We start from the raw sequence: 13,545 nt of genomic DNA, 5'->3' as shown, positions 1-13,545 counted from the left end.
TACATTGCTTTTCCATTCTCTAAGTATAAATCTCAACATATTTGTTATTTTTATTGTTTTGTTTTTTGTTTTTTCGAGACAAAGTTTCTCTGTGTAGCTTTGGCTGTCCTGGACTTGCTTTGTAGACCAGGCTGGCCTTGAACTCACAGTGATCCACTTGCCTCTGCTTCCAGAGTGCTTGGATTAAATGCGTGTGCCAACACCGCCTGGCTTTATTTGTTATTTACTTAAGCGAATTTGAAGATTTTCTCAGGAAATTTTTGTAAAAATGTGCAGATTTGGTAAAAGCAAGGCAGGATTTTATATGATTTGTATTTATTATTCTTCCTTTTTACATATTCTATATTCCTTTTGTTTGTATTTTTCTGGGTTTTGCAGCAACAGGAATCAGTCTTTGGCCTTCAGACATGCTAAGCAAGCCACATGCTGCTTTTCTAAAAGGCCTTGTGATTATTGTTGCTGGAGGAATAAGTGGTCATTTGGTAGAGACTGCTATGTGAAAAAATGGTGATTTGATTGCACATAAAAGCTGCTCCAGACAAGTAACTAGTGGCTTACATAAATAATGGCTTTTCACAGGGTCTGTGGCCAAGAACTTCTTCACCAAGTCAAAGCTCTCCATTCCAGAACTTTCTTATATCTGGTGAGTACTACCATACACTCATCTCTTAGCACTTTTGAAAGTTAAGACTTGATTTTTGTTTGCGGCAGAGTTTCACTCTTAACCCAGGATGACCTGTAACTCACTCTAGAGCTCAAGCTAGCCTCAGATTTGTAGCAAGTGTCATGCCTCAGCCTCTCAAGTAAGTTTTGTTTTTTAAATAATTTTGGTGGTGCCAGGGTTTGAATCCAGGGCCTCACATATATCAGATAAGTGTTCCACTGCTGAGGCACACTCCCAGCCCTGAAAAGCTTGTTTTTAAAATTGTTTTAAAAAACAGGTTGAGAGTGAATAGAACTCAAGTTTTTGTTGCTATGAAGAGTAAATGAATTATCATATGAAAATCACAATGAACAGTATCAGGTGTACAGTATGAACCCCAAGTGTTAGCTATTAATTTAAAAGCAATTTCCTTTGGTTGGAGAGATGGCTACTATTCTAAAGGGGCTGATTTTGTTCATAGCCCCCGTATGGCACTCTTGCCTGCCTGTAGTTTCAGCTCCTGGGAATTCAACACTCTCTTTTGGCCTCCTAGGACACTGTATTCATGTGGCATACACATATATACATGCATGCATATATGTGTACATATAAGAAAAGTAATTTCCTGCTTATTCTTTCTTCATCCTGGTTTCAGTCTAGGCAGTTTGTGTACATGTGAGACATTCTGTCATGTATTTTATTTTCATATTTTTTAACTTAGTGTGAGGCAAGGTGCCAGAGGACCTTGAAAAGCCATTCTTCATAATATTTTATAAGGTAGGGTGCACAGAAGGTCCAAGAACATTCTGGAATGAAGTTAAATTTGTCTATTCTAGATGCCTGTGAACTTTGTAAAGTTGGCAGGTGTTTCACAGCTGGGCCCTAATTCAGCTCGTGCAGCTGCAGTGTCGGCTCTGCCTTGCAATGGAGGCCTGCCACAGTTGTAGCTCCAGGAGAGCTGTGTTGCAATGGTCCAGATGGTTCTTTTTGCATCTATGAAAAGGCTCAGCACTATAAACTCCTGCCTTTGTGGATCATGCTGTTATAAATATATATTAAAACATTGGAATATTTATGTCAGGATTTTTTTCATGAGGCATTACAAAGTCATGGTAGAATTCAGAGTTGCGCACCATGTATTGTGCTGCTTGTTGAGAAACTGTCTCCGCCATACCGTGCATGCCAGTGTGCCAAGGATCTTTGAGCTGGATTTAGGGTCTTCAGCCATATAGTCTGGCTTTTTTTTTCAACAAGGCTTATGTTAGATTTTAAGGGTAGGAAAAAGGTGACCATTTTGAAAAGAATATATTCTGTTTTGGCAGAACTCCCAGCCTTTGCATTACCCTGTGAGGCTTCCCGTCTTTTTGTAGAGACAAATGCATGAAGGCTAAATGGCATCCTCTCCATGCAGCATCTGAAGCAGTTTCCAGACGCCTCACCCCAGGGAGCAGCTGTTTCAGGGCTGGTGCATTCAGAATTAGAGCAAGAGTCTCATGGGGAATAGGAGGATGCAAATGGTCCAAAGCAGAGTTAGACCTTCCCTTAGAGATCTTTCTGCCTCAATAGCAACATCTTTTCAGTATAGTTTTACATGAGTCTTATTTCTATACCAGTTCTAATACAAATACGCTTGTGTTTGTGTATCAGAGAGATGCCACTGTTTAAGGGGTCTTAGTTCTTTTAGCAAAAAGGTTTGTTTTGTGTTCGGTGAACAGATCTGTGTCTTTTAGTGAAAGATGGCAAGTGAAGACACACCTTTTCAAGACTCTTTCCTCATGTTTGTCTTTTCCAGTACCAGCCTTTTTCTAGTTGCTACTTTTATATTAAAATATTGATGCAAGCAGCATTTCTTGAACCTACTTGTATTCCTTTATTCTCATTCTCTCTCCCTCCCCCTCTGTCTCCCTTGCTTTCATTTATTCTTGCTCTCTCACTTTCTCTGTCCCTCTCTCCTTTCTGTCTCCTTCCTCTTTCTCATTCCCTTGCCTCATCCCATCTCTGTCTCCATGTTCTAAACAGGGTCCCATGAACCTGAGGCTGGATTTGAAATTACTGTGCGGATCAGGCTAGTCTTGAACTCCTGATCTCCCCGCCTTAATTTCCTAAGTGCTGGGTATATGCCACCATGCCCAGCTCTCTAAGAAGAAAATCACATGTAGAGACTAACTTGCTACCAAAATGTATACTACTTGAAAATATTCCCTGAAAACTGAAAAAAAGAAAGAAAGAAAGAAAGAAAGACCTATGTCCATGCTCTGAGTGAACTCCTTAGTGGCTGGCTCTGCCCTTCCTTGGCTCATTTCCAGCATCAAGTCTAGCACTCTTCACACCATGCAGACTGCACTTATTGAGCAGCTGTCAGGTAACTGCAAAACCCCAGACATCACTTTTTTTTTCCTCTCTAGAGTTTCCTATGCCTTGTCTCGGTGTTGAAAAAACAGACCTATCAGAGAGAAGAATTTCCATTTTCATTTACAGAGTGCCACTGATGATACTGCCACAAACCAGCTTGTTTTCTTTCTTTCAGTGGCCCCTGGGATTTCACATGAGTTTGCCTAGGAAACTTCAAGGCTATTGCAGGCCGTGGGCAGGAATCTGGGAATTGTGTGTGCATGCTTGAGGCTGATGCTGCATGACAGGCAACTTATGACATCTCTTATCTTTAGGGAACTCAGTGATGCTGACTGTGATGGAGCCCTGACCTTGCCTGAGTTTTGTGCTGCATTTCATCTTATTGTAGCACGGAAGAACGGCTACCCACTACCAGAGGGCCTGCCTCCAACTCTGCAGCCAGAGTACCTGCAAGCAGGTAAGGCCTCATTGTGCACCAGAAACCTTAGCCATTTTTTTCTGCATGCCTAATAACAAACTCTTATTTCTTAAAATGATATCTGGACACCAGGGAATCCTTGACATCTGAAGGTTCTTTCTTTAACTTATATCAGACTTTCACATGTTAGAATACAAGCTATAGGGATGATTTAAGGAAGTATAAACCATCTGTCTTTATATTTCTGGTGCCTTTTGAGTAGATTAGAACCAATATAATTTCTTTTCTCATGACAGTCATGGATGGCAAGTACTGAATCCCTCTCTTGATAGAAAATAAATCTTGTAGAGTCAAGTATACGTTTGGCATCTTGAGACAGATCCTAGTGTCTCTAAGTGGTATTGAGTAAGGTACTTCAAAACTATAAAGGTTTTTTTTTTTTTAACAAAAAGGTGATAGGAATTATATCAGATACTTATAATCATAGAACCAATCCCTTCCCCTAAATTAGAGGACAGACTTGTAAGGCTATATTGTGTTGTTTGGTGGGCTATCCATGAGCCCTTTTTGACACTTCCATACCCGGGTGACTGGTAGATTCCAGGAGAACATTTTTGTCATATGGCATGTTAAAGTGTATTGAGCTGTCACTATGTGAGAGGCACTGCATTTTCTCTGCGGTTTGGGCAAAAGGGAGCAGCTGCTATGCTGAGAGGCACTGAAGAGAGGTGGAATATCCAAGGGATAGAAAGTTCAGGGCACAGTGGTGGGCATGTATAAACAAAGAAGAGAGGCCAAGATGAGGCTAAAGAGAAAAGCAGGAAACAAATAATGAGAAATAGCATTGGCCTGGGTTAGGCAGGGAAGTGACAAGATTAGATTTCTTGTCTGCAATAATTCTCTGGGCTGCTCACCAGAACGAGACTAGCCAAGACCAGAGGAGGACTCAGACAGTGTACACAGAGATGGAAGATAGGGTGGAGAGAGTTAGCAGTTGATTGTTGTCATTTGTAGCCTTGGAAAAGTGTTAGCTTTCTACAGGAGTCTGCCTTCTCTTGCCTGCAAATGGTAGTTGTAGCCCAGGCAGCACTTCAGTGCACAGCAGTGGTGGGAAGATGAGTAAGGGTTAAAAACGACACTAATCAAGTCTTTTACATCTAGTTTAATTTTCAGAAGCATTTTATTAAAATTTGACTTCCTGACAGTGTCTTGACAGATTTGATTAATAGATTCTATTTATTATCTACCCCAGTCTGCTTTTCCTTTTTGGAATATTAGCAACTTTTAAAAGTCATTGTGATATTTCTTCCTTAATTACTCGTGGTGAAGTAGTAAAATAGAATCTGCTTCTAAGAGGTAACCTGGCTGCTAGGTGATCAGCTAATCAAGCCCTCATGTCAATGTACTTAGCTTCCCAACTAACAAATACTTTTGCTGTTGCATGGTACAAGAGACTTGTAATATTATTTCTTTATTGTCAGTCAAGAGGAATATATGCTTTTATTTTTGTTACTCCTACTAATCAAAGAAATAAATATTTCATGAAGTTATGTTTGCTATATATAATTTTAGTTTCTTGTTTCTTTCTAGCAATACCTAAAAGGAGATATTTTTTAGTTAATGTTTATAGTATTTAAACCATCTTTATAATTACTGCATTTAAAATTGTGTTTAATCTGATTAAAACTTAACATATCCTGGTAGCTAACATGGCACATTACTACCATGCATTGCTAAGAGCAAGAACTTGTCAACTGGACTGCCTGCCTGGTGTCCAGTGTCTGCCTGTCACTTGCCATTTGTATGCCCTTGAATAGAAGTTGCTTACCTTTTCTGTCCCTCAGTTTCAACATGTGAGGAATGGGAATGGCCATACTAGATTGAGTTGGCAAAGACCTTCAGATGCTGTCTCATCACAACTAGTGATGGAAGTAGTGTGCGTGAGCAAGCCTACTCTGTTGTTACAATTAACAAGCACAGAAGCACTGCAAAGGCATTCCACTAATGCTACAATAAACATTGTTACATATTCTTTTTTTTCCTTACTAGCCTTTCCTAAATCCAAGTGGGAGTGTACAATATTTGATTCTTATTCTGAGCCAATGCCAGCAAGCCAACAACCCTGTGACTTGAATCGGATGGAGGTAAAAATAAAACAAAAACTTACCCATGTTAATCAGGATGTATGTAGAAGTAAATGATAGCTTATAGCTTCACAAACTCTGGAAAATGAATGTTTAGATCATATTCTTTTTATGCTGCATTTGAGGATTGGCCTTTCAAATGTGCACACTGAATAATGCGTATAATTATTTTTCTTCATAAAAATAGTGTGTGAAATAACGACTGTCTCTTGACCTTCTGGATGTGAAATTCTGTGTAGTCAGATGAAGGCAGATAATACTAGACAAGTTGTTTAACTAGGCTGTAAGTCCTTAGTAAATAAAGGAGTTGTTTATAGGCCCATGGGCACCTTACCAATGGCTACACTGTGTACAGAAATGGGATTTATCATATTTTCATATACATATGCCTTTTCACATAACATAATGATCTTCAGTTGCATCTGTTTCCTGAAGTTGCCAGGATTTCACTTTCTTATGACTTAATAAAACTCTATTGTGTATATGTACTGTATTTTCATTAGTCCTCTGTGTATTTGGATATCTGGGCTGATTACATAATCTTGCTATTTTGAACATCAATAAACATGGATGGACTAGTATCTCTGTAGTAGGACATACGATAGTTTGGGTATATGCTCAGGAGTGGTACAGCTGGGTCATATGGAAGAGAACCGCCCCCCCACTGCTTTCCATAATAGCTACATAGGTTTATATTTCTATTGGCCACATACAATGGTTTCTTCTTCCTCATATCCTTCCTTGCCAGCATTTTTTGTCATCTGTTTTCCTTGAAGATAGTCATTCTGACTGGAGTGAGATAGAATCTCAAAGCAATTTTAGTTTGTATTTTCCTGATGGCTAAGAAAACTGAACACTCTCTCAAATGTCTATTGGCTACTTTTTTTTGAGACAAAGTCTAATGTCTCAAGCAATGGCCTTAAACTTACTATAATGTAGCTAAGGATATACTAAACTGTTGATCTTCCTGCCTCCACCTCCCACCATACCCAGCTTTGTGTTGCTTCTTTTAAGAATTGTCTGTTCAGCCCATTGCTCCAATTTTTATGGAGACTGCATTGATTATGAAGTATAGATGGCCAACACATAAAAATACACCCACCCTCTGCATTCACCAAGGAAATACAACTCGGATACCACATTGAAGCCTGGATGTACCTGAGTTGGTAGAGTGCTTGCCTGGGGTATATGAGGCCCTAAGTTTGATTGTCAGCACTGCACACAGTAAGTGTGGTGGCACATACTTGTGGTCCTAGCATCTGAGAGGTAGATGTAGTATGACCAGGAGTCTGCGGCCTGTCTCAGCTATGTATTGAGCCTGAGGCTAGGCTGCACAGGATCCTGTCACAAAAGAGGATGAGCCAAGCAAAGCATCACATTGAGATTCTTTCTTACCACAGTCAGAAAGGCTGCCATCAAGCAAACAATGTATGTTGGCAAGGAGGTAGGTAAAAAGGAACCCCAAATAAGGTTGTTGGGAATGTAAATTACTTCAGCCACCATGGGAATCAGTATACTGGCTTCTCAGAGTCTTAAAAACAGAACTACCGTATGATCCATATATACCACTTCTTGATATCCACCCAGAAGAATCAAAGTCAGCTTATTATGGAGATTCCCAAAAGCATGTTTATTACAGCACTATCCACAGAAGCTAAGTTGATGGAATTAGCACAGATGTCGATGAATAAAGAAAATGTGATCTATGTACAATGGAGTGTTTTCAGTTCAGCATAGAAGTGAACAAAATCCGGGTGAAGTAGTACATGCCTTTTACCTCATCACTCAGACAGAGGCAGAAGGATGGTTGTGAGGTCCTCACCAGCCTTGTCTAGACAGGCCCAGGCCAGCCAAGGTGACATAGTGAGATAACTTCCTACAAAAGAAAGAATGAATGAAATTGTGCCATCTGCAGGAAATTGAAGGTAACTAGAGATAGTAATGGTAAATGGAGTCAACCTTCAAAAGAGAAATAGCACGTTTTCTATAAAATGTGGTATTTAGGGAGGGCAAAAGGGCCATACAGGTAAAAGGAATGTGAAAGGGGGGAAGCGTAGAGGAGGAGAGAGGATAAGAAGGGCTAATGAAGGGCACAAATAAGATCAAAGCACATTACGTGTGTGGAAATAATGCGGCCCATTGCTTTGTAGAATTAGTATACAGCAATAAAATCAATAAAACAGTTTACATAAGATTTTATTGGCTAGTGATTATATATTTGATGTTCTTCTAAACTCTTACTCATTGTTCTGTCTGCAAGTCTTTTAATCTGTCACAAACACATGGATTGTAAATAGAGTTTGGTGCCAGCCCTTTGAACAGCAACTCCAGTACAGGTGTTTTTGTTGTAAACAAACCTGAAGTTGATTGAAGTTTCAGGTCACAAGAAGTTTTCTGAATAACATACTTTTTCAAAGATAGCAGGGCTGTAACCTTGTATTTACTGTCATCAAGAATTATGGATTATAATTTTTGGTATATTGCATGTTAGTATGTTTTCTGGATATTTTTCTTTAAAAAACACCTTTATTGAGAAATGCCATTCCATACCCATTTAAAGCACACAGTTCAGCTGTTTTTACTGTACTGATAGAGTTGTTCAGCCATCAACAAAGTCTAATCTTAGAACGTTTTTTAGTGAAGCAGTGAATTTGTTGGGGTTTCTTACAGGAATATCAGCAAGGAGTTACTTAGAGTATTGATGATTCAAAAGCAGCTGTGTCACTGAAAAGCCCGCCTCAGCCTGCTGAGAACTCATGAAAGCTGCATCCCTGAGGTGTAGGCACAAAACATTTTCATCACTCCGAATTAAAATCTTCTTGTCATTAGCACCCATTTGCCACACTCCCCATCACCATCCTCTGACAATCACTAGTCAAATTACTTATTATACTTATTTATTCTCGGGGTGAGTGCACATGCTGTGCCATCAGCGTGGAGGACAGAAAACAATGTGCAATACGGGGCCTGGGGATTGAACTCCTCAGGGATGAACACATCCAAAGATGTGGCAAACAAGTGATTTTTTTTTAACCCACTGATCTATCTCCCTGACTCCCATTAATCTTTCTTTTTCTGGATAAGTCTATTCTGAACATTTCATATAAATAGGATAATAGTGGTTGCATGGTTTTTCACTTAGCATAATGTTTTGATGGTACTTCATTCTTTTTTGGTGCTGATAAGTTTTCATTGTATGGATATACCACATTTTATTTCTTTCTCTTTGTTGCCTATTTTGGCTATTATGAGCCTACATGTTTATGTTTTTGAATGGACAAATATTATTGGTTCTCTTTTCAATGTATTTACTAGTCAAATTATTGGATTGTGCTATAACTATGTTAAACTTTTGAGGAACCACCAAACTGCTTCCCAAAGCAACTGCATTTTTAAATTCTCTCACCAGCAGTGTATGAGGGCTCCTGTTTCCTCATATTCCTGATAGCCCTTGCTCCTGTCATTTTCATTTACCCATCCTAATGGGCTGTAGGTAGATCTCATATGGTTTCAGTTTGAAAATGAACCGTGAGGTTGAACATTTCTTCATGTGCTTGGTAGCCATTTGTGTAGTTTCTTTGGTAAAATAGCTGTTAAAATCTTGTGTTCATTTTTATTTGCTTTTTTGTTTTTTTCTTGGTGTTTAGGCAACTGCTTTACCACTGAGATATATGTTCACCTAGATTTTCCAGTGATGTTTTGTTTTTTAAATCGGCATTGTTTTATTCCTAGATCATTTTTCTTCTTTAATGGGGTCCAGGTGGAAGAAGACAATAAAAGAGATGTACTATTATGATACATTGTCTGGCCATATTTGTATTGCCATCTGTTTGCTATGTTAAGACATGAGTATTATAAGTTCATGAGTATTCTGTGGTATGGAGTGATTTTAAGGCTAGCCTGGGAAACTTAATGAGACCCTGCCTCAAAAGAAAAACAGAAAAGCAGATTTGAGATATAGTAAAGTGGTACAGCCACTTGACTAGAATGCTATGAGACTCTAGATTCAACCCCCAGCACTATATAAAAATACTTTGATAATTTATTGGACATAATAGACTGTGGTTAGGAAATTATTGCTGGGGCTTTAATTGTAGTGTGGAGAATCACCTATTAGGACAGGAATGCATGCCATATCAAATAGATTAAAGGACATGTTTGCTGCCCTTTCAGAAGGAACAGCTAAAATGTAGATGTGGACTAACTACAAATTAGTCTACAGAAAAATGATACCCTATAAATAAAAAAGTGAGAGTGCCAGGAAGATTTCCTCCTTCCATATTGGAATGCCAACTGGTGTTGTCATTGACTTACCATGCTGAAGAGCTAAAGGAAATGAATGACTCCTAAGAGAGGGAGACTCAGTCTTCTCTAGGAACTAGATCCCTGGTAAGCTATCCAGTCCCAAGGTGGTTAGCCCTAAGCACATGTACATAGAGGCAACACTAGATGGACTTAGCAGGCTGTATATATGTCTACACATCTGTAAGTTCATAAAAATAATTATGATAGAATAAGAGGCCATGAATTTGAAAGGGAGTGAGGTAGACATAGGAGGAGTTGGAGGAGGAGAGAATATAGTAGAAATGATATAAAATTAGCACTTATATATGAAATTCCCAAAAAATAAATTAAAAATGAAGAGAAAGTTTACTTGGACTTTCATGTATACAACCTAAATTAAACATGGCCCTTTCAAGAAATACACCTAAAGTTTCTTCTGCAGTTGTACATAAAATCTTTTTACTTTAAAGTGAGTTAGTATATACTACATTATGCCATAAAAGTGACACTAACACATGAAGAATCATCTAGATGAGGGTTGTTAGATCTCTGAGCAAGTTTCCACCTAGTCATGCTAAAGCCTTTTATTTTGGAACCATTTATAAACCAGAAGTATGGGTTTGAGTTCTGAGAAGTAAACTAAAACTAATCATTGGACCAAAACCCTTTATGATTTTGATCATCTTCCTTGCATTTTTACATTCATCTCTAAGTTTCAAGTATGCTTAAATGTATGTAATACCAAAGTGCATTTGGTGTCAAGACATCCTGTCACTTCATTCTCCTTCTACCTAGTCATTTTCAATGCGTAAATACCTTTACAGACTTTGTACATAAAGATAACATAAATATGAATATATTTTATCCTTCAATCACAGCAGAGGCTTTAGAGTATATACTTTTCAGCCTTTTTGGTGTATACTAGACAAATACAATTATACATGTTCATGATGTGTTGATGCATGTATAGAGATATGCACATATTGTGAAACAGTTACCACAGTCAAGCCAAGTAGTTCCCTGATCACTGCGCGCAATGGCTTTGTTTCAGTGGAGATGTAAGACCTACTTGCTGGGCAATTTCTAAACATACTATGTATTACCAATACTATTGTTAGAGTACATATGGGGAAGGCTTTTTAGAAATAAATATATAGTTAGTGGACTTGAAGCTATTTGAAAGCAATTCAAAGGTGATCAATTTGAGTATTCAACTTATTAGCATACTGAGAACTTTTCTAATCTGTGAATTGGGGGAAATTTTTTTGAAACAGGGTCTCATTATGTAGCCCTGGTTGTCCTGGAACTCACTCTGTAGACCAGGCTGGCCTCAAATTTACAGAGACCCACCTGCTTTTGCCTCCCAAGTGTTGAGATTAATGGTGTGTGCCACCATGCTCAGCTTTAGGGGAAATTTTTTATCTGGTCATCAATAAAAATTTCTTATTCCACAACAAAGAGGCTGAACATCCAGTACATAACAGATCCTAGAAAATTTTCATAGTATAGGGCTACTTATTACACCCTCTCCCTGTTTGTGAAAAAAAGTTTATAAAGGCCAAGTTGGTACTTAGCTGACTGAACAAAGGTAATGAAAAATCTCTGGCTGAATCCCAGTCAAGACTCAAATTCAATGTAAGATTCACTAATAAGTCTTGATTTGAATCTTTATGTTTCTCAAATCCATTTTTCCTCTATGTATATAAATATTTTGGTGAAAATTTACTTGTACCTCATCAGGAAATTAAATTAATAAAGTAGAATTAAATGTCAAGGACTTATTTAAGATATAAATTTTGACATGAACTATTAACTTTTTTGAACTATTAACTTTTAAAACATTTATTCATATGTGATTATTGCTTAACTTTTTAAGCCCATATATTTAATTTTCTTTTCCAAGAAGACATCTGTTAAAGACATGGCTGACTTTCCTGTCCCTACCCAAGATGTGACTACTGGTGATGACAAACAAGGTATGAAATGGTTTTGTTCTTATAAGGATACCTTCCTATGCTTCCTCATCTGTTTCTCCTAGAACAACTTCCAGGTCATATGAGGCCACTGCTCAATATGTATACTCATTTGGATATATCGTGTTTTTAAATTGTTGGCATAAGCTTATAGTTCACAAAATGGCAGTGAAACCTTCATTGTCTGACATACCTTAATTCATTGATCATTGTGTTAATCTTTGTTTGTGTGTGTGTGTGTTAATCTTAGGGTTTGTTGACATATTACATTGCATTTTACTCCTATAGTTAGGAAGTGGGAAAGAATTTAGTGTTGCCATAAGCGATTTGAAAAAAAAACTCACCATTAATGTACATTTGTATATGCATCTAATCCATGAGGAAGTTCTTTCAGACAGTGTGCCAATCCTAAAGCTTTATCTGTTTCACATTGGTCTTATGGGCATGGAGGTGGATATAGAGCCTGGTTTCAATTTGCTTATTTTAATGGGTAGCTGAGAAGGCAGTCAGCATAGTGTCCAGTATTAGGAATACCCTCAGGCCTGCAGTATCCACAAGTGGAGGAAGGACCCTCTCCTCTAAACCCTGTCCTTTGTAATGATCCTTTGACTTACCAGGTCCTTTCTCATATACTGTCTTATATACAGACCTCACAAAGCTAGTGCTTTTGAAATCAGTCAACATTTAGAAATAAGCAGCTGAATTCAGACAGGCGGTATGAATTATCTACTTTTACAAAAAGAAAAAAAAAAAAACTGGGACAGGAACCAAGATTTTCCATCTTAAGCCAGTGTTCCATCTGTTATATCAATTCACCACTTACAAGTGGGAGAAGCCTATCTGAAGTGAAGCCATTTCAGGTTTTATTGCTGAGCCCTTCCATTAATTCAGACTCACAGAGACATTAAACATGAAAAAGAAGTTTTCTAGTAAGCACTGATGGTTTTCATGCTTTCTAGTTAAATGTTTGTTTAGGATATTCAAGTGGAACTAGACATTATCTATAGCTGATCATGTTCTTAATTTATAGGTCTTGATTTTGACTACAAAATTCTAAAATTATTGAAGCTTGTGTTTAAATCCCAAACATTGTCCTGTCGTTGATTGACTGTTAAGAAGATATTTTGGATGCTTTGTGGCAATACTCTTCCTAACCACTAGTGGCTGTCTCTAGAACGTTGAAATTAGGGCTTCCTTCTGTAGGTGGAAAACCTGTTGCCATGCTCCTTGAAGTTTTCATTGTTCTAGAAATGCTATAGCGATGCTAGAGGTTTGTAAGACTTCTGTAATTGAGGGATAGGAATTATTTATTTTAATGTGATGTATCTCAGAAATAAATTTTCACAAGGCTTTTGTTTTCTCTTTCCTCTTTCTCTTTCTTCTTCCTTAAACATGAAACAAAATATTACTAGCTTTGAAAAGTACTGTTAACGATTCCTTACAAAAGGACATATCTGAAGATACAGGTAGGAGAAAACCATTTTAATGTAGTCTCTATCTAATAATTTCTAATAAAAAAAACCTCAGCTGTTTGGTGACTTGAGGATTGTTGTGTCTGTGATATTGTGTCTGTTTGTCTCTAAATTTTTGGTTTGTATCTTATTACAAGAAGCCTTAGGTTTTCTACTGTCTCCCTTTCTTCAGAAGAGGATGACATTAGGCTCTGAACTTAGATTTCATCCTGCTTGAATTTAGATGTATAAAATTGGGGCAGTGATTCAGATAAACGCC

At 37.9% G+C, this 13,545-nt stretch overlaps 1 protein-coding gene across 13 annotated transcripts in view; it reads left to right on the top strand.

Moving 5' to 3' along the window:
- Positions 1-13,545, top strand: part of REPS2 (RALBP1 associated Eps domain containing 2) — a 213,779-nt gene that overhangs the window by 101,783 nt on the left and 98,451 nt on the right. For 6 of the 13 annotated variants that reach the window (XM_084790171.1, XM_084790169.1, XM_084790165.1 and 3 more), the window contains exons 7-11: positions 580-643; positions 3,310-3,452; positions 5,463-5,557; positions 11,745-11,817; positions 13,227-13,280. In XM_084790171.1, the coding sequence (XP_084646297.1) occupies positions 580-643; positions 3,310-3,452; positions 5,463-5,557; positions 11,745-11,817; positions 13,227-13,280 (429 nt within the window). The remainder of the gene's footprint in view (positions 1-579; positions 644-3,309; positions 3,453-5,462; positions 5,558-11,744; positions 11,818-13,226; positions 13,281-13,545) is intronic. The other 7 variants (XM_084790161.1, XM_084790172.1, XM_084790166.1 and 4 more) reach the window with 3 other exon arrangements.

The sequence above is a fragment of the Acomys minous genome (genome assembly GCF_964271855.1).
Source record: "Acomys minous genome assembly, chromosome: 7".
In the NCBI taxonomy this organism is placed as follows: Eukaryota; Metazoa; Chordata; class Mammalia; order Rodentia; family Muridae; genus Acomys; species Acomys minous.
The sequence above is the reverse complement of the archived record's forward strand: the minus strand, read 5'-3'. Positions and strand labels throughout refer to the sequence as shown.